The sequence below is a fragment of the Panthera uncia genome (assembly GCF_023721935.1).
Source record: "Panthera uncia isolate 11264 chromosome E2 unlocalized genomic scaffold, Puncia_PCG_1.0 HiC_scaffold_19, whole genome shotgun sequence".
Classification (NCBI taxonomy): Eukaryota; Metazoa; Chordata; class Mammalia; order Carnivora; family Felidae; genus Panthera; species Panthera uncia.
The window spans coordinates 15,631,606-15,653,905 of NW_026057588.1; the positions used below are offsets into that span (position 1 = coordinate 15,631,606).

Below are 22,300 nucleotides of genomic sequence, written 5' to 3' on the forward strand. Positions count from 1 at the left end.
GAGGAGAAAGCAGGAAAAAACCTCTCTGACCTCAGCTGTAGCAATTTCTTACTCGACACATCTCCAAAGGCAAGGGAATTAAAAGCAAAAATGAACTACTGGAACCCCATCAAGATAAAAAGCTTCTGCACTGCAAAGAAAACAATCAAAACTAAAAGGCAACCGACAGAATAGGAAAAGATATTTGCAAATGACATATCAGATAAAGGGCTAGTATCCAAAATCTATAAAGAACTCACCAAACTCCACACCCAAAAAACAAATAATCCAGTGAAGAAATGGGCAGAAGACATGAATAGACACTTTTCTAAAGAAGGCATCCAGGTGTCCAACAGGCACATGAAAAGATGCTCAACATCACTCCTCATCAAGGAAATACAAATCAAAACCACACTGAGATACCACCTCATGCTGGTCAGAGTGGCTAAAATGAACAAATCAGGAGACTATAGATGCTGGAGAGGATGTGAAGAAACAGGAACCCTCTTGCACTGTTGGTGGGAATGCAAACTGGTGCAGCCGTTCTGGAAAACAGTTCCTCTGGAAAACAGTTCCTCTGGAGGTTCCTCAAAAAATTAAATACATCTACTCTATGATCCAGCAATAGCACTGCTAGGAATTTATCCAAGGGATACAGGAGTGCTAATGCATAGGGGCACTTGTACCCCAATGTTTATAGCAGCACTTTCAACAATAGCCAAATTATGGAAAGAGCCTAAATGTCCATCAACTGATGAATGGATAAAGAAGATGTGGTTTATATATACATTGGAATACTATTTGGCAATGAGAAGGAATGAAATCTGGCCATTTGTAGCAACATGGATGGAACTGAAATAAGTCAGGCAGAGAAAGACAGATACCATATGCTTTCACTCATATGTGGGTTCTGAGAAACTTAACAGAAGACCATGGGGGAGAGGAACGGGGGAAAAAAAAGTTACACAGAGGGAAGGAGGCAAACCATAATAGACTCTTAAATACTGAGAACAAACTGAGGGTTGGGATGAGCACTGGGTGTTGTATGGAAACCAATTTGACAATAAATTGTATATATATATATATATACACACACACATACATATATATATATATATATTTATTTATTTATTTATTTATATTTATAAAATAAGTGCTGGAGGCCAGATTGAGGGCACAAACCCTCCGGAGATCAATTAACCATAGATTGTTTCATGGGCCAAGTAGCTGCTAATCTGATGTGGGACCCATTTGAGCTAAATTCTCACCATAAAACAAAAACCTGTCAAGTGCAGCTGCACAACATTCTGTTGTCTTATTACTATTGGTCTGGGCGCTTTCACTGGTTTATAGTTCAGAGGCCCAATCCCTCCAAAAAAGCCACACTTTCAATAAAACAAATGCTAAGACTCATATCAATTCAAGTGGGTACCCACTTAGAAAGGTCACCTCAGTCCCACATCCCAGGTGACAACACTTTGGTCCAGGAGCTTTCTCATAAAGATGACATTACCTTAAATGACATCACCCCAATCCAAGACCAAGATGATTTTACCCCTGCACTGCAAACAGCTTTGCCCGGGACATCAAAACCTTCATTCCAGTGACACCTGTGGACTGCCTTTCCTAAGGCAATGTCCTAAGGACATTTATTGCTTTTCTTCCTTGATATTAGGAATCCAATTATCTGTCCTGAGCTCACTCTATGCTTAACTCATTATCCTAATATACTCTTTGCTCCCTGCCGAAACTTATACCCCTAGAGTCCCATTTGTAAAGGGAAATCTGGTAGAGGTCACTACTTGTGTCATTCTAAAAATTAATGGAAATTATTGCTTTCCCCAGGAGGCACTCACCTCATAGTAGTCAACTCCCTGATCCCCATGGGAGAGAACAATTCACTCCCCAGTGCCTTCTTTGCTATCCCACTTTAAGCTTTCCACCCTGACCTTCTGCCCTGCATTTCCAACCATAACTACTTGGTTACATACAAATACAAATCACTACATATACTTCACTAAATTATCAGTTCATATCCTCCAACAATATAACTGCTGGGCCTGAAACCTTGAACCAAGAAATAAACTGAGATATCACTATCAAAAATAGATGTACATATATATTTGACTAGGTATATATATTTTCTATTTCTATAATTTTGAATAGCTTGGATAGTTGATGGGGTGAAATATAATATTTTTTCTTTTGCAAATGGCTTATTTCACTTAGCATAATGTCCTTCAGGGTCATCTATGTTGTAGCATCTGTCAGGATTTCCCTCTTTCTTAAGGTTGCATAATATTCTATTGTATGTGTATGCCACATTTTCCTTATCTATTCATCGATCAATGGATACCTGAGCTCTTTTAATTCATCGAGCATCCTTACGATGGTAATTTTGAATTCTTTGGCAGTTCGTATCTCTATTTAGATTGGGCTTTTTAAAGACTTAATTGGTTCCTTCAAATCTATCATGGTATGTTTTGTTATTTTTGTTGTCGGGATTCAGCATCTGAAGAATCAGTCAGCTGTCTCAGATTTTCTGGTCTCCTTTCCTACAGGCAAGACATTTTCCACATGGCCTGGCTAAAGATTCTGGAGACCTCTCAAGCCTTTTCTGAGCATGTATCCTTCCAGGGCTGGTGTGTACAATCTATTTGAATAGGTTTACTGGTTTCTACTAGGAACTTGCCCTTGTGTCTGTCCACGATATTGCAGCCTATCTGGGGCGGTTAGTAAATCATGGTCTGGTGCTCCTCCTTCTATTTATTAGTGGTACTGTAGACTGGCACACATTGATGTCTTTATTCTCAGAAATACCCTCAACCTGTTGCTACATCCCTGTCAGTACTTGGACACAAGCAAGACAGTCCCTTAGGTAGCCCCTCCCCCCTCCAAAGTCGCTTAGAGAAACATTCTTCTCCTTTCTATCCCCAGAGAGAAGATGGGAGTTAGGGTTTTCCAATCAAATGTACCTCTCTCTGTTGAGAGAGAATGCAGAGTATCCCAAACTTCCTACCAGGCTTCTATGCCATTGGTTTTGTGATTGCCTGGAGTGAAAGAACCTCTTGACTGGCTTCTGGATTTCTCACAGTTATTTTGTTGATTTGATTTGGTTCTCCATAAGGGAAGGAGGATCTAGGGTGTCCTATTCCACCATCTTGCAAATGTTATCTCAGGTGCAAGTTTTTAAATTTTTTTTTTCCAACGTTTTTTATTTATTTTTGGGACAGAGAGAGACAGAGCATGAACGGGGGAGGAGCAGAGAGAGAGGGAGACACAGAATAGGAAACAGGCTCCAGGCTCCGAGCCATCGGCCCAGAGCCCGATGCGGGGCTCGAACTCACGGACCGCGAGATCGTGACCTGGCTGAAGTCGGACGCTTAACCGACTGCGCCACCCAGGCGCCCCTTAAATTTTTTTTTTAATGTTTATTTATTTTTGAGACAGAGCGCGAGTGGGGGAGGGGCAGAGAAAGAGAGGGAGACACAGAATCTGAAACAGGTTCCAGGCTCTGAGCTGTCAGCACAGAGCCCAACGTGGGGCTTGAACCCAAGAACCGTGAGATCATGACCTGAGCCGAAGTCAGACGCTTAACCGACTGAGCCACCCAGGCGCCCCTCAGGTGCAAGTATTTATGTGAATGCAAGTTTCAATTAACTTGTAAGCACCAAGGGGCATGATTTCTGGATTGTGTGCTAAAAGTATGTTTAGTTTACAAGAAAGTGCCAAACTGTCTTCCAAAGTGGCTGTAAACATTCTGCATTCCCATTAGCAATGAATGAGACTTCTTGTTATCCTACATCCTAGCCAGCATTTGGTGTTACCAGTGTTTTGGATTTTAGCCATTCTCACGAGTGTGTAGTGGTATCTCATTGTTCTAATTTACAACTCTTTGGAGACGATATTGAGCATCTTTTTGTATGTTTTTCATCTGTACATTTTCTTTGGTGATGTCTGGAATTTTGCCCATTTTTAAAAATTGGGTTTTCTTATTGTTGAATTTTAAGAATTGTTTGTATATTTTGGATACTAATCCATTATCAGATAGGTCTTTCACAAATATTTTCTTCTAGTGTATGGCTTGTCTTCTCATTCTCTTAAGTGTCTTTTGCAGAGTGGAAGTTTTAAAAATTTTAATGAAGTACAGCTTACCAATCCTTTCTTTCATGGATCATGCTTTTGGTGTTGTATTAAAAAGTCATCACCAAACCTAAAGTCATCTGTATTTTCTCTTGTGTTATCGTCTATGAGTTTTATAGTTTTGCATTTTACAATTAGGACTATGATCCATTTTGAATTAATTTTTTGTGAAGGCTGTAAGGTGGGTCTAGCTTTTTTTTTTTGACTGCAGATGTCCAGCAGTCAAAAAGATGTATCATTTGTTGAAAAAACTATTCCCCATTGTATTGCCTTTGCTGCTTGATCAAAGATTAGTATATTTGAATGGGTCTATTTCTGGGCTCTCTAATCCATTCCATTGATCTATTTGTCTATTCTTTCATAAATACACTATTTTTGTTTCTGTAGTTTTATTGTAAGTCTTGAAGTTCGGTATTGTCAATCCTACACTTCTATTCTTCTCCTTCGATACTGTGTTGGCTATTCTGGATATTTTGCCTCTCCACATAAATTTATAATTTTGGTCTTTGGTGAAACTATGCCACTGGACTGTGAACATCACCAGTTTTCAGACCCTCTTCCCCAATGTAGGTGGGACAGGATGGTTAGAGTGGGCTGGAGTTGGTCATTTCTCTTCAACATGGTTAGATGCTAATAAAACCCCACGAGGTTATTGGGGGCATGCCTTGTTATGAATGCTCTAGGTGTATTTCAAAATAGTGACTTTCCCTTCCTCCTGCCAAAAGCACAATGGGGATTTTGCCAATCTTCACTATAAGAACTTGGTTGGCCTCCTGGTGTTAAAACTCATAAAAGTGTGGGGCTACCCTATGACTGGGACCCCTTGGAATCTTTAATTCTCAGGTATGTTCACACTGAGACTCTTGCAATTTGTCCATTATAGTTTATGTTTTTCTACTGTGTTTTTTCAGTTTCTGCTAATGTGTTTCTGCTCTGGTAATTTTTTTTTTTAATTTTTTTTTTAACATTTATTTATTTTTGAGACAGAGAGAGCATGAACAGGGGAGGGTCAGAGAAAGAGGGAGACACAGAATCCGAAACAGGCTCCAGGCTCTGAGCTGTCAGCACAGAGCTTGACGCGGGGCTTGAACTCACAGCCCTCACGGACCGCGAGATCATGACCTGAGCCGAAGTCGGACGCTTAACCGACTGAGCCACCCAGGCACCCCTCTGGTAATTTTTTTGTAGTGATGTTTTGATTCCCTTTTCATTTCATGTATTTTATAGGTATTGTCTTTGTAGATACCATGGGGATTACATATAATATCCTAAAGTTATAACAACCTATTTTAAATTGATACCAACTTCAATTGCAGACAAAAAACTCTATCCTTTTACAGGTGGTATCTTTATTACTGATAACACAAATTACACCTTTATATATCATGTAGCCATTAACACAGACTTATATTTCATGCATTTTTCCTTTAAACTTTGTTTAAAAACGAGTTGCAAACAAAAATTACAATACTGCTTTTATATTTATCCATGTATTTACATTTATCGGGTATCTTAGTATTTTTAATGGCTTCCAGGTGCTATCTTGTAGTGCCTGATATTCGGGAGATGGAAAATACTCCATCCCCAAATTCCTAGCTTATCTGTAATAAATTCCCTTTCACCTTTCATGATTTTTGCCAAAAACAGAAACCCAAAACATTTTCCAAGTGTATACACTTCCCAAAGATGCTAATAACAGCAATTAGGAGCAAATAGGATTTCATGTTCAAATTAGTTTGGATCATGCTCATATAAGCCAGTTAAATGAGTTTTGTCTTTTTTTCCCCTAAGTGTATTGTTTTGATATGCTGCTGTGCATTATGAGATGTAGGATTATAAGGCTATAATAATTAAAATGCAGACATGGTATTTTAACTCATAAAGTCACTCATTATATCCACATTGATTTTATTATAGCATATAACATTGTTTTAATAAAAATATTTTATAAAAGATGATGCTGGGACTTGGTCAAATTCTCAATTGTTATGTTTTCTTAATGTTTATTTTGGAGAGAGAGAGAAAGAGCACAAGCATGAGGGGAGAGAGACAAAGAGAGGGGGACAGAGGATCCAAGGTGGGTTCTGCACTGACAGCAGTGAGACCTATGTGGGGCTTGAACTCACAAACTGTGAGATCATGACCTGAGCTGAAGTCAGACGCTTAACTGACTGAGTCACACCCAGGCACTCCTGTTACGGAGTTTAGATATACAAAATCCAGAATTTCCACAGAATTATCTTTTGTTGCATTTCAAGAATCCCTCCCTACCCAAAACCTACTTGTTTTCTGGGTTTGGATAACATAGAATACTATGCTAACCAAATCAATGCTTTTTTTTAGGAAATGACTAGAGCAAGAGTTGACAAACTTTTTCTGTAATGGGCCAGATAGTAAATATTATAGGCTTTGCAAACCACTTGGTCTTATCAGAGGTACTCAATTGTTTTGTAGTGTGAAAGCAGCCAGACAATATGTGAATGTACATAGTTCTGTTTTAATGACTTTATTTATGAACACTGAAATTCAATTTCATATAATTTCATGTTATGTATTTTTTTTTTTTTTAATTTTAACCACTTTAAAATGTAAAACCCATTCTTAGCTTACAGGCCATACAAAAACAGTCAGTGGTCTAGATTAATTTGCTATCCCGATTTACAGTGTGATAGTTAAGGTTTTGTCTAAGGTTTGAGTTCAGGTAATGTGTTCAGACTGTGGTGAATATTTGTATTAATAGACTGCTAGAATAAATTTGTACACTCTTAGTACTATATGACACTAAATTATATTTTTGTGATCTAATTATTTTGACATCAGGAATATGGAAGATTCACAGCAACAAATGGCAAGCTTCTTACTTCATTTGATTTAGAAATTCCTTGAATATTTGATAGATTTTGCCAATAAAATTATCTGGCCTGGTGATCTCTTTAAGTGGAGCTATTTGCCTACATTAAAACATTTTTCCCCCTGCATTTATCATTTTAGTCTATTAAGGGTTTACATCTCTTCTTAATTCTGACAAATTACATTTTCCTACAAATACCACATACTTTGTCCAGATTTCCAGACATTAGTAAATGTGATAATCTCCTAATCATGTCTATATTTAATGTATTCATCTGTCCTTCTTTTCCCCATCAGAATTACCAATGTTTTTGTCTATATGTATTTTTTGTCAAAGAATTTTATTTTCCTTGAATTATTTTTATTTTTACTAGTATCTTTTCTATATTTGAATGTAGCTTGCTGTTATTCTTGCTTTTAGTCTTGTACATTTAGTTCATTTATTAATAATCTCTTGCTATTTAAACATCAGCATGCCTAAAACCAGAAAACAGACTCTTAACTATAGAGACCAAACTAAGGGTACTGGAGGGAAGGTGGGCAGAGAGATGGATTAAATAAATGGGTGATAGGTACTAAGGAGGGCACTTGTGATGAGTACTGGGTGTTATGAGTAATGAATTACTAAATTTTACACCTGAAACTAATATTACACTGTATGTTAACTGGAATTTAAATAAAAACTTGAAAAAAAAATCAGCATGCCTATGGGCTATATATTATTTGAATATAGATTTAGCTGCTTTCAGGTTTTTCTATGTAATGTGTTCATTCTCATTCATTTAAATATATTCAGGGATTGATTTACTTCTGATTCATGTTACTTGGAAGGGTATTATCAATATTCAGATATGGTTGGCTATCATATTTTCATTTTTCCCATTTTGAAAAAGAATGTGACCTACATATGTTCTACTTTGGAGGGAAAGTGATTGAGTAAATATTTCATGTTTTCTCTGCTTTTTTGATAAATGAATTGTTATTCTCAATATGTAAATAGTTTTTGATGGGCATAAAATTATCGTGCAGCATGAAATACAGGTGTGAATGTAGTCTTAATCATTCTTTTTCTTTCTTGACTTTTATACATTTTTTTTCCCTTTTTTAATAGTTGTTTGTTTGTTTGTTTGTTTTGAGAGAGAGTCTGCAGGGGAGGGGCAGAGAGGAAGAGAATCCCAAGCAGGCCCTGTGCTGAAAGTGCACAGATGCAGAATAGATCCCATGAACTGTGTGAGATCATGATCTGAGCTTAAACCAAGAGTCAGATGCTTAACTGACTGAGCCACCCAGGCACCCCCACTATTTTTTGTTGTTGTTGTTGTTGTTTGAGAGAGAGAGAGAGAGAGAGAGAGAGAGAGAGAGAGCACACAAGCAGGGGAGGGGGGCAGAGACAGAGAGAAAGAATCCTAAGCAGGCTCCATACTCAGCTCAGACTTGATGTGGGGCCTGACCCCAAAACCCTGGGATCATGACCGGAGATGAAATGAAGAGTCAGACGCCCAACTGACTGAGCCACCCAGGCACCCCTTTTCCTTTTTAAACTTCATGCTGAATAAAGAATAAATGTTGGTGTGAAGCTTTTCACCAAACATTACACCCACTGGTCTTTCTCATTATGAATTCTTTGATGTCAATTAAGGTGTATTACATGGTTAACATCCTTTCTACAAATGATAATAATAATGGTGAAGATATCGATACTAGTATTAAAATAGCATTTGCTAGATAGTTACTATATGTTAGTAACAATCCCACCCATTTTACATCTCTTAACTCATTTAATCCTTGCAGCAATCCAACACACACATTAGTGTGTGTGTATATGTGTATGTATATTCACACACATATAAAATTACAAAGCAGCACTAACTTTTCTACAAGTATTGAAATATTTAGGTATTTGGTTGTGTGTGCACATATTTATAAACAAATATAGTTTTTAAAAAAAGGTCTGGAAGATTAAAAGACAAATTGGTATCAGTGGTTACAATGAGGGATATGGTTTACAAGGAGAAATACTGATCAGTTATTTTGATACTGAAACATAATGTTTTTAAAGAAAACAAAACAAAATAAGATAGCACTAAATTTGTATTTAAAAGGCAATTTTTATAACTGTAAAATTTCAGTGAGCACCATTAAGTATGTCAGTAGTATTTAGCAAAATGATAATCTACCATAGAAAATATTATGATACCATTAAAAATAATGATAAATAAATATTTATACTTACTGAAACAGTAGCATGATAGAAGCAGGTTATGGTACGGCATGCACATCAGATTACACTAAGAAAGCCTGGAAGGATATGTTGTAATAATATGAAAGTAGTAATTTCTGTTTGGAAGGCTTACAGATAATCTATTTATTTCCTTTGTGTGTTTTTTACAACATGAAAATATGAGTGTTACCAAAGGGAAAAAGAACAGAGCTGCCTTCAAAAACAAAGTTATAATTTTGCCAGGAATTAAAAGATAGCCTATTAACAGGACTTACAGTGTAGTACTGGTAGTACCAGATCTATAGGTCAGAGCAATAGAAAAGATGGCTCTAAAATGAAGCCAATATAAACACAAATGTATAACCAAGAAACAAAATAAAACAATGGGGAGGAAAGAATTATTTAAGAAGTACTTTGGGACAGAATCTTTTTTGGAGGGAAGGCAGGTATAATTTAAACCTTGAATTTACATTTTAGAATACATTTAACAAGTTATGTATAAAAGAAAATTACAAATATGTTAGAAAAACAATGTTAACAGTGTTATGGGTTAAACTATGTTGAAGCCCTAACCCCTGGCACTTGTGAATGTGATCCTACATGGAAATAAGGTCTTTGCAGATGTAATCAGTTAAGATAAGGTCATCGGGGTGTGCCCTAATCCAATAGGACTCATGTCCTGTATGAGTCTCCTCTTAAACAAGACAGAGACCGATATACATAGGGAGAATGCAATGTGAAGATGGAGGCAGAGACTGGAGTGATGCATTACACGACAAGGAATGTCAAAGATTGTTGTTATCAGAAGGCAGGAGAGGGACATGGAACAGATTCTTCTTCAAAGTCCTCAGAAGGAACCAACCTTACCAACAACTTTAATTTTGGATTTCAAAGCTCCAAAACTGTGAGAGAATACATTTATGTTGTTTTAAGTCACCCAATTTTGAGGTACTTGATATTGTTATAGTAGCTCAAAAAACTATTACACTGCTTTATTTTTTTTTCCATTACCTATTTTTAAGATCTTATTATAAAGATTATGAACAGAGCTTATCTTTCACCCAGTATGAATTCCTTCATGGCGAATAAGGTCAGAACGACTACCAAAGGCCTTTCCGCATTCCTTACAGTCAAAGGGTTTCTCACCAGTGTGAATTCTTTGATGTCTAGTAAGGTTTGAACCTTTATTAAAGGCCTTCCCACATTCATTACATTCATAAGGTTTTTCATCTGTATGGATTCTCTGATGTTGAATAAGTTCTGAGCTCTGAATAAAGGCCTTTCCACATTCCTTACATTCATAGAGTTTCTTGCCTGCATGAATTCTGTGATGGTTAGTAAGTGTTGAGGCACTACTAAAGGCCTTCCCACATTCCTTACATTCATAAGGTTTCTCACCAGTATGTATTCTCTGATGTTGAATAAGCCTTGAGTGTTGAGTAAAGGCTTTCCCACATTCTTTACATTCATAAGGTTTCTCACCAGTATGAATTCTCAGATGTGGAAAGAGCTGTGAACTCTTAGTAAAGGCTTTTCCACATACTTTACATTCATAGGGTTTCTCACCAGTGTGAATTCTCTGATGATCGTTGAGGTTTGAGCAATAATTAAAGGCTTTTCCACATTCCTTACATTCATAGGGTTTCTCACCAGTGTGAATCCTCTGATGTTGAGAAAAATATGAACTACAACTAAAAGCCTTGCCACATTCCTTACATTCATAGGGTTTTTCACCAGTATGAATCCTCTGATGTCGAGTAACAAGCGAGCCACGACTAAAGGATTTCCCACACTCTTTACATTTGTAGTTTTTTTCAGCAGAATGAGTTCTCTGATGTTGAATAAATTGTGAGTTCTGATTAAAGGCCTTTCCACATATCTTACATTCACAGGGTTTCTCTTCATTAACAGTTTTTTGATGTGGAGTGAGGAATGTGGGCTGAATAAAAGTGGGCATGTCTTCATGGGTAAATATTACTTGACTAAAATGTCTCTTCTTTAGAGATAATATCTTGGTCTCACACATGGATTCCAGATCTGAAAGAAAATAAAAATATGTATGTTCATTTATCCTATCTTGGAAAAGATTAAAACTTCAAAAAAAGATTAAGGTAAAAATAATATCTAGGAAAGTAAATGCTTAAACAACTCTCAAATACAGCTAAGCAATTTTTAAAACTGATAACGAAAGCATGGACATTGAGGAGAGCCAACAGGAAATTCAAGAGGGTGATTAGGGAAATAAATAATCTCTATCTTGAAATACTGATGTGAATCAGAATCACTTGAAACTTCTGTAAATACACCCTGTTCAGGGCCACCCTCTATTATATACAGTGATTCTAAGCATATATACATGCTCATAAGCATATATCCCTTACACAAACCATCATACTATATGTCTTGTAATTTGTGGACAGATGTCTGTCCTGAATAAAAAGATTACTGAGGAGGGCACCTCGGTGGCTCAGTCAGTTAAGCATCCGACTTTGGCTCAAGTCATGATCTCACAGTTCATGAGTTCAAGCCCCACATCAGGCTTGCTGCTGTCAGCACCAAGCCTGCTTCGGATCCTCTGTCTCCCTCTCTCTCTATCCCTCCCCCACTCATGCTCTCTCTTTGAAAAATAAACAATTAAAAAAAAAGACTTGAGGAACAAATGTGTTGAAATGTATAAATGGGTGGAGGTGCAGTCAGAGACTGTGCAAAGGGTGTGCTGTTGCAAATTCACATTAGGGTATAGCCTACAGGAAGTCTAAGGTGCTGAATGATATAGGCAAGAATGGTAGGCAGGTGATAGAGCCTGATATATTGGGGATTCACTGAAACTAGTTAGTCTTGACCACTCATGACCACATAATCAAACCCCAATAAAAACTCAGAGCAAGGATTAAGGGAAGCTTCCTAGACTGTATGATGTACAAGGAAGGTGGCATACCTTGACTACATGGGCACAGAATTTCCTATGCTTGGTACCTCCTAGAATTTGCCCTATGTACCTTTTCAGCTGGCTGTTCACTGTCTCTTTTATATAAAATGGTAATCGTAAATACAGTGCTTTTCATGAATTTATGAGTTGTTCTAGTGAATTATCAAACCTGAGGAGTTGTATGAAACTCTAAATTTATAGTCAGCCAGGCAGAAGTATGGGTAGCCTGGGGATCCCAGTTGCAACTGGTGTCTGAACTAAGGGCAATCTTGTTGGGTACCTTGCCCCTTAACCTGTGGAATCTGATGTTAATTCCAGGTAGTGTCAGAATTTAATTGAAGTGTAAGACAGCCATTTGATATCAGAGAATTTGTGAAAGCCACAATACTGAAATAATCCTGTTCATTTCATCCCAATTTCACTCTCAGAATGCCAACAATAGGCTCATAACTCCCTCAATTAGTAATGAAAGTAAAAGTCCCTTCTGATGGGAAAATTATGCACAAGGGAAAAGACCATATTACCAAAAGTGGGCAGTCCTCAGTATATTAACCCAACCAGATCATCCTAAAGTAAACAAGACCCAATCCCTACTACACAGAAGTTCCAATCATCTTTTCAGTATGTCATACTTAAAAATGAGCAGTAAGCCATTGTTTATAAGACATTTGAGAAATGTTTTTCAACATGAAAAGGAGCCTAAAACAGAACAAAGTATCTGTGAGGGAACAATCAATGCAAGGAACAGAAGAAAAGGTCAAAACATATAATGAATAACCTCAGAGAGATAAGAGAATTAAACAGGCATAAGATGCTAAACAAAGGAACACAAAGGAACACTAACATATATACACACAAAGTTCTTAGAAATCAAAAATATAATCATGAAAAAGTATTTTTAAAAACCCCAAAATTCCTCTCTAAATTCTGTGCACAAAATTCTGGCTTCCTTTCTCAATTGACCTTGGAGAAATTACAGAGAATTTGGTTTTGTGGAACTGAGGCAAATTATGAAATATTTTAGGGAGACTGAAGACTTATACAAACTTGTGTGTGTTTGAGGATGGAGCTACTTGCCTAGATAGATGGTAACAGGAGGCAAGGAGAGGCTAGCCTGGTAGTAAAGTCTTTAAACTCTGATTTAGCCTTTCCCTGAACTTCCCTGGGACCACAGCAGCCTATGTCTTTACCACAGGAATTGATGGCAACTCTGCTCAAGTTGCTGAATAAGTAGGATAACCTAATGGCAAAGAAAAAAACCTGTGGATAGAAGAATATGGCTGATCACCTGCTCTCAGGCATATGCTCCTCTACCTCCTAAGCTATTAAAACCCCAAGAGCAGGGCACCTGGGTGGCTCAGTCAGTTGGGAGTCCAACTTCAGCTCAGGTCATGGTCTCACTGCTTGTGGGTTCAAGCCCCGTGTTGGGCTTTGCGCTTACAGCTCAGAGCCTGAAGCCTGCTTCAGATTCTGTGTCTCCCCCTCTCTCTGCCCCTCCCATGCTTGTGTTCTCTCTCTCTCTCTCTCAATAATGAATAAATGTTAACAAAAAAAAAAAAAAAAAAACTTAAAGAAAGAAAAAAACCCAAGAGCTGGTGGATTACAAAAGGGAAAGCATACTCTTCCGTAGATGCTGCTGCTTTGTAAATGCTGAAAGATCAAACCCTGATAAGAAGAATTACCTAGAGGAGCAGTAGCAAATAAAAGTTATCACCAGTGAACCCTTAGGTCTTAGGGCTCATCATCCTGAGCTTATCTCCACCCACTTCTTATATCTACCTAGAGGGACACAGACCTGGGTTTACCTCTTGGCCCTACCCCAGGCACACTGCCAGACAAGGTGATTGATAATCTCTTGGGAACATGGACTCACAGGTCAAAATGGCCATACAACAGAGGGTACAACTGTTGTTGAAATAAGACTACAAACTACCATGATCATCTTTGACAGATACAGAAAAAGTATAGGATGTGGCCAAGACCTGTTTATGATAACTCCGAGCAAATCAGCCCTGCAAAGTAATAGCTGTAAGTTGGTAAAAGTTATGAAAGAGAGAGGGAGACACAGAACTTGAAGCAGGCTCCAGACTCTGAGCTGTCAGCACAGAGCCCAATGTGGGGCTCAAACCCACAAACCACGAGATCATGACCTGAGCCAAAGTTGGACGCTCAACCAACTGGGCCACCCAGGCACCCCTGAAGAAACTTCAGATATGGTCCCATTAGATCAGGAAAAAGAAATGTTACCACTACCAATGTTACCAATTAAGGCAGTCCCAGCTATTATTATAAGCAAAGAAATAATAAGTATGAGGATTGGAAGTGATAAATCTAATAATATGATGATCTAACTAGAAAAACCTTAATATGATGATGATCTAACTAGAAAAATCAAGAGAATAAAAAACTGCCAGACATTAAAGATCAACTTATAAAAATTAATAGTATTTTGAGTAACATCAGCAAGATGATGGAATAATAAGTGCTAGGTTCTCCTGACCCCCATAATAAACACATCAACTCAATACCAATACATAGATAAGTTCCCTTCGTGACAAATCAAGAAACTAAGAGAATCCTACATACTAGGCAAGTGTGAAGCCAGACATATTAAAACTAGTAGGAAAACTGGAGAAACCCTCTCTCACCATGATCCCCGTACTGGCATAGCGCCATAAAACTGGGAGGAAACCTCCAGCTTCCAACTTCTCCCTGAATACAAAAAAAAGTTGGAATGCAGTCAATGACTCAACTTTTCTAAGTGATGCCTAACTGACCATTCTGGAGCCTTGATTAGACCTGTTATACCCTAGACTCCTGAGGACTACAGAGAACAAAAGCACTGGTTTGAACTAGTATGCAGGCACTCACCACAGCTCCTTTCCCTGCTCAATACAGAGTGAATGGGAGAGAAACTTCAGCTCTCAGCTTCTCCCTGGGGAAGGTAAGAGGTGGACTGTGTGTCAAACATTCCAACTTTTCTGGGGTTTGACTAAGGTACTGGCTTCTATCTCACCAGTCTTGGAGTGCTGATGGAACCCAGCAGATTCAAGATGTCTGAGAGCCACCAAGAATTAAGAAGGTAGTTTGAACTAGTATACAAACTTATCATAGCTCCTCCTCCTGGCCTAGTGCAGAATGAATGGATAGAAAACTCTAGCTCCCACCATCTCCTTGAAGATGAGAAGAGTTGGACAATGCAACAATTTTCTAACTTCTCTGGGAGCTACCCAAGGTACTGACTTCAATCTCACCTATCTCTATCTCAGCACTATCTCAGAGTGCAGATGGGACCTGGCAAACAGTGGGCCCCTGGGACTACAGAAAACAAAGGGGCAATTTGAACTAGCATGGAAGCACCACAGCTCTTCTCCTAGTTTAGTACACAGCGAGTGGGAGAAAAAACAAAGCTCCCAGTTTTCAAATGTTCCAAATTTCGGGGGATTACTTAGGGCCTGGCTTCTGTCTTGGAGCTGATGGAACCGGGCATATTCTAGACACCTGGGAGCCATTGAGAACAAAGATGGGGATTTGAACCATCTTTGCATGTAACACCTGCATGTAAACATTTGCCATAGCCCTTCCCCCCATTCCAGAGCAAAGCTAGCAGGCAAAACACTCCAGCTCCCACATTTTCTCTGGAGAGGGAAAGAAACTGGACCACACATCCAATGTTCTAATTTCTTTAGATGCTACATGAGGAATTGGTGCTTGTTTCAGAGCACTGATGGGACCTGGCATACTCTAGACACCTGGGGGTCGCTAATAAAGACAGTGGTTTGGATTAGCATAAAAGTTTGAGAGGCTGACAGAAGCTCTGACTGGTGAAGGTCTTCTCTTGTGTGAGGCTAATACATAATAAATGGGACAAGTGGCATTTTTTTTTAACATGTAGATATCAACACAAAGAATCAAGGAAAATGAAGAAACAGGGAAACACAATCCAAACAAAGAAACAAAGCTCCAAAAAATTACCCTAATGAAATATAAGTAGAGGAATTACCTGACAGGAAATTTTAAATAAACATCATAAAAATGATCAATGAGCTCAGGAGAACAATGTATGAGGAAAGTGAGAATTCCAATGAGACAAAATATGAGAAATAATAAGAAAATCCTGGAGCTGAAGAATGTAAAAACTGAACTGAAAATTTTAATAGATGTAGTCAACAACAGACTAAAGCAGAAGAATCAGTGAACTCAAAGACACATTTTTTTTGAAATTATCCAATCAAAGGAGCAGAAAGAAAAGAGAATAGAAAAGAGTAAAGAAAGCTTAAGGTTCTTATGAAACACCAAGGAATGGTATTATGGGAATTCTAGAGGCAGAAGTGAGTAAGAACAAGAAAACTTACTCAAATTAGTAATGGATGAAAACTTCCCAAATCTGGGGAAGGAAACAGACATGCAGACTCAGGAAGTCAAAGTATTCCAAAAGAAATCCATACTGAGACACATTATGTCACACTGAGACATCATTATAATGTCTTTGTCAATAGTCAAAGGCAGGGGCGCCTGGGTGGCTCAGTCGGTTAAGCATCCAACTTCAGCTCAGATCACGATCTTGCGGTCCGTGAGTTCGAGCCCCGTGTCGGGCTCTGGGCTGATGGCTCAGAGCCTGGAGCCTGCTTCCGATTCTGTGTCTCCCTCTCTCTCTGCCCCTTTCCCATTCATGTTCTGTCTCTCTCTGTCTCAAAAATAAATAAACGTTAAAAAAAAAATTAAAAAAAAATAGTCAAAGGCAAAAGGGGCACCTGGCTGGCTCAGTTGGAAGAGCGTACGACTCTTGATCTCAGGGTCATGAGTTGGAGTCCCATGTTATGTGTAGAGATTAAAATAAATAAAAACTTCAAAGGCAGGGGGACCTGGATGAAATTTAAGAAGACTAAAATCACACCAAGTATCTTTTCTGACTATGGTCAATGAAATTAGAAATCAACAGCAGAATGAAAACTGGAAAATTCACAAATATGTAGAAATTAAACAACACTTCTGAACAAGTGATAGGTCAACAAGAAATAGAGAAATTAGAAAATATCTTGAGAGACAAAATCAAGATGAAGAAAAAGTAGTAATGAAGAGGGGAGAGTATAGTCCTACATTAAAAAATAAGATAACAAATATATGACCTAATTTATGCCTCAAGGAACAAACTAAACCCAAAGTTGGCAGAAGGAAGAAAATGATAAAGATTAGTGGATATAAATGAAATAGAATAGAAAAACAAGAAAGACCAATGAAATAGTTGGTTTATTGAAATAAATAAATAAAATTGATAAACTTTTAGACTAAGAAAAAAGAGGAGTCTCAAATAAATAAAATCAGAAATGAAAAAGGAAACACTATAACTAATGTTACAGAAATAAAAAGGACCATAAGAGGCTTCTATGAATAATTATATACCATGAAACTGGATAACCTGGAAAAAAATGGATAAATTCCTAGATACATATAATCTACCATGACTGAATCATGAAGATACAGCAAGTCTGAATATACCCATAACTAGTAAGAACATTGGCTCACAATAAAAAAAACTTTCAGGGCACCTGGGTGGCTCAGTCAGTTAAGCGTCCAACTCTTGATTCCAGCTCAGGTCATGTCTCACGGTGGTGAGATCCAGCCCCAAGTCGGGATCCATGCTGAGCCTGGAGCCTGCTTGAGATTCTCTTTCTCCCTCTCCCTCTGCCCCTCCCCTGCTCGTGCATGCAGCACACACTCTCTCTCTTTCCCCTCTCTCTCAAAAAAAATTCTCTCAACAAAGAAAAGCCCAGGACCAGATGGCTTCATTGGTGAAGTCTACCAAACATTTAAATAATAATAATGTCAACCTAGGGAGTGGGGGAGAGGTACCAATCCTAAAACTCCTACAAAAAAAAAACTGAAAAGCAGGGAACACTTCCAAACTATTTTTGTTTTTGAGAGAAAGAGAAAGTGCATGTGTGCACACACGTAGCGGAGGGGCAGAGGGAGAGAGGCAGAATCCCAAGCAAGCTCCACTCTGGGGCTCGCTCCCATGACCCTGAGATCATGACTTGACCTGAAATCAAGAGTCAGATGCTCAACCAAGTGAGCCACTAGGCTCAAAACTCATTTTATGGGGGTGCCTGGATGGCTCGGTTGGTTAAGCCTCCAACTTTGGCTCAGGTCATGATCTCACAGCTTGCGAATTTGAGCCTCACAATGGGCTCTGTGCTGACAGAGCCTGGAGCCTGCTTTGGATTGTCTCCCTCTCTCTCTCTGCCCCTCCCCTGCTCACACTCTGTCTCTCTCAAAAATAAACATTAAAAAATATTTTTTTTAAATAAAGAGGAAAAAGAAAAACATTCATTTTATGAAGCCAGCATTACCCTCATGCCAAAGCCAGACATAGAAACCATTAAAAAAAGAAAATGACAGGCCAATTCCTAATGAATATTGATGCAAAAATTCTCAAGAAAATACTAGTAAACCGAATTCAACAGCACATTAAAAGGATCATACACCATGACCAAGTGGAATTTATTCCTGGGATGTAAAGATGATCCAACATACAAAAATCAATTAATGTAATACCTGAGACTGAAGGATAAAAATCAAATGATCATCTCAACAGATGCAGAAAACTAATTTGATAAAATTCAACACCCTTTCATTAAAAAACTCTCAGCAAACTACTAGAAGGATATTACCTCAACATAATGAAGACCATATATAAAAAGTACACACCTAATATTATATTCAGTGATGAAAAACTGAATGCTTTTCCTCTAAGATCATGAAGGCAAAGATGCCCGCTCTTGCCACTTCTATATCCGGCATATAGAAAACTCTATGAAGACTCCACATAAAAACTGTTAGAATTAATAAACAAATTAGGTTTTCAGTTTGCAGTTGCAGGAAATGAGTTGCAGGAAAAATGAGCTGTGTTTCTTTAACAATATTCTGAAAAGGAAATTAGAAAAACAATACTATTTATAATAGATTAAAAGGACTAATATACTTAGGAACACACTTAACTAAGGAGGTGAGAGACTTGTACACTGAAAACTGTGAAACACTGATGGAAGAAATTAAAGATACACAAGATCAATGTTAAGATATTCTGTGTTCATGGATTGGGAAAATACTGTAAAAATGTCCATACTCCCCAAATTATCTACAGATTCAATGAAATCCCTGTAAAAATCCCAATGGCATTTTCTATAGTAATAGAACAAACCATTCAATGAGCCAAAATAATCTTTAGACAGTACAACAAAGCTGGAGGCAACACATTTCCTGATTCCAAAATAGATTATAGAGCTGCAGCAGTTAAAACAGTACGGTACCGGCACAAAGACATTCATATAGCCAACAGAACAGAATAAATTCACGTATACACAATTAATATATAACAAATGTGCAAGACTACATAACAGAGAAGGGTAAGTCTTAACAAATGATGATGGGAGAAGCACCTGCTGGCTCAGTCAGTTAAGCATATGACTCTTGGTTTTGGCTCAGGTCATGATCTCAAGGTTTCATGAGTTTGAGCCCCATGTCCAGCTCTGTGCTGACAGTGTGGAGCCTGCTTGGGATTCTCTGTCTCCCTCTCTCTCTGCCTCTCTCCCACTTATACTCTGTCTCTCTCAAAATAAGCTTAAAAAGAATGATGATGGGAAAATGGAACATCCACATGCAAAAAAAAGAAACTGGACTCTTACCTTATATCATACAGAAAAATCAACTCAAAATGTATTAAAGACTTAAATATAAGACCTGACATTGTAAAACTTCTACAAGAACACATAGGGGAAAAGTTTCATGACACCGGTCTTAGTGATGATTTCCGAATATGGCATCAAAAGCACAGGTAACAAAAGCAAAAATAGACATACAGGACTAGGACTACATCAAATTTAAAATCTTACACATAGCAAAGAATCAACAGAATGAAAAGACAATCTATGGAATGGGAGAAAACATTTGCCAACCATATATATGATAAGGGGTTAATGTCTAAAAAGGTAGGAATAAAACCTAATAACCTAATTTAAAAAATTAGTAGGGTGCCTGGGTGGCTCAGCTGGCTAAGCATCCAATTTCAGCTCAGGTCATGATCTCATGGTTCATGAGTTCGAGCCACGCATTTGGCTATGCTCTGACAGTGCAGAGCCTGCCTGGGATTCCCTATCTCCCTCTCTGCCCACCCCTGACTTGCTCACTTTCTCTCTCTCAAGATAAATAAACTTTAAAAATTAAGTAAGTAAATAAATAAGAACGTGAATAGAAGTTTCTCCAAAGAAACCATACAAATAGCCAAGAAGTGAATGAAAGATGCTCAATATCGCTAATCATTACAGAAACATAAATCAAAACCATGATGAAACATTACCTATTACGGTTAGGACAGCTGTCATTAAAAAAAAGGGGGGGGCAAGTAACTGTTGGTGAAGATGCTAAGAAATTGGAACTCTTGTACACTACTGGTGGGAATGCAAAATAGTGTAGCCACTATGGAAAACAGTATGGAGGTTCTTCAAAAAATTAAAAATAAAACTATCATATGATCCATCAATCCCACTTCTGGGTATTTATCCAAAAGAATTGAAATCAAGATCTTGAAGAGATATTAGCACTCATGTGTTCATTGCAGCACTACTCATAATAGTCAAGATGAAAACAACCTAAATCCATAGATAGATGAGTGGATAAAGAAAATGTGGCATATATGTACAATGGAATATTATTCAGCCTTAAAAAGAAGGAAATCTTGCCATATGTGACAACATGGATGAACCTTGAAGACACTATGCTACATGAAATAAGGCAGTCACAGGACAAATACTGCATTATTTGACTTATATGAGGTATCTAAAAAGAGCAAAACTCATAGAAGCAAAGAGTAGAATGGTGGTTGCCAGGGGCTGGGCTGAGAGGGAAATGAGCAGTTGTTAATCAACAAGTATAAAGTTTTAACGATGCAAGGCAAATAAGTTCTAGAGATCTACTATATAATGCTGTGCCTATAGTTAACAATACTATACTATACACTTAAAGATCTGTTAAGAGGGTAGATCTCATGTTAAGTGATCTTATCACAATAAAATTTAAGAAGAAAGGGGTGGGGAAAGCAGTTGAAAAATTTATATCCTACAAGCAGCTTGAGGCTGCATACTGCTCCACATTCTCATCTATTCATCTTCAGACTTAAATGTTTGTCCATGTTGCAGGTGTCATAATGGTATCCTACTGCAGTTTTAATTTGCATTTCCCTGATAACTAATAAAATTAAATTCATTTTCACATGTTAAAGAAAAACTAATAGTATTTCTCTGCACCAACAATACTAATTAGAAAATTGTACACGCTCACAATAGCAATACAGCGTGTTTTAAAAATTTAGAAAGTAACTGAACAAAAAACAAAAAATTGCTAGGAACAACAGATTGCAAATGATGTGTTTGGTTAAAAGACAGCCTGAAGGTTACAGATTTATTATCCTGTAGGACAATAACTAGTTTTTATATCCCAGTTAGTGATGTTATTCCTGCATTCTTTCTTTCCATGACAATATGAACTCCATTTCTCCCAAATAATGAACTAAATAAATCCTTCAAATGTGTTTATCATATATTTATGAAAGAGTCATATTAAACTTCTGAAAAGTTATAACTTTTTTTTTCAGTTTATTTATTTGAGAGAGAGACGGGGAGAGGGAGAGAGCGCATACACGCACGTGCAAGCAGGGTAAGGGCAGAGGCAGAGGGAGAGAGAGAATCCCAAGCAGGTTCCACACTCAGCCTGGAGCCCAATGTGGAACTCAATCTGACAACTGTGAGATCATGACCTGAGCCAATACCAAGTCAGATACTTAACCGACTGAGTCACCTAGATGCCCTGAAAAGTTATATTTTTGAAAAGTTTTGAAAATGTTATACTCTGGAGGCACCTGGGTGGTTCTCAGTTGAGAGTCTGACTCTTGGTATTGGCTCAGGTCATGATCTCACAGTCTGTGGAGTTGAACCTTGGGTCAGGCTCCATGCTGACAGTGTAGAGCCTGCTTGGGTTCATTCTCTCTCTCTTTCTGCCCTTTCTCTGCTCATGCAGGTGTGTGTTCTCTCTCAAAATAAATAAATAAACATAAAAATAAAAAAGAAAATGTTATTCTCTTAAAATTTTGAAGATCCCACTGAGATGTCCAAATGGACTTAACC

The 22,300-nt window shown here is 37.8% G+C and overlaps 3 protein-coding genes across 3 annotated transcripts in view; 1 reads left to right on the forward strand and 2 right to left on the reverse strand.

The window, feature by feature from the left end:
- The window catches only part of LOC125915975 (zinc finger protein 420), a 421,195-nt gene that overhangs the window by 384,680 nt on the left and 14,215 nt on the right, over window positions 1-22,300 (reverse strand). The gene's annotated exons all lie outside the window — the stretch shown is intronic.
- LOC125915979 (zinc finger protein 568) overlaps window positions 1-22,300 on the forward strand; it is a 158,324-nt gene that overhangs the window by 35,345 nt on the left and 100,679 nt on the right.
- ZNF829 (zinc finger protein 829) overlaps window positions 7,306-22,300 on the reverse strand; it is a 28,879-nt gene continuing 13,884 nt past the window's right edge. Inside the window, exons 1-2 of one of the 2 annotated variants that reach the window (XM_049622143.1) lie at window positions 18,831-22,292; window positions 7,306-11,230 (exon numbers count right to left, since the gene is read on the reverse strand). In XM_049622143.1, coding sequence (XP_049478100.1) covers window positions 10,251-11,219 — 969 coding nt within the window. In that variant the 5' untranslated portion in view covers window positions 11,220-11,230; window positions 18,831-22,292 and the 3' untranslated portion in view covers window positions 7,306-10,250. Of the gene's footprint in view, window positions 11,231-18,830; window positions 22,293-22,300 lie in introns of those variants that run through there. The other variant, XM_049622142.1, reaches the window with a different exon arrangement.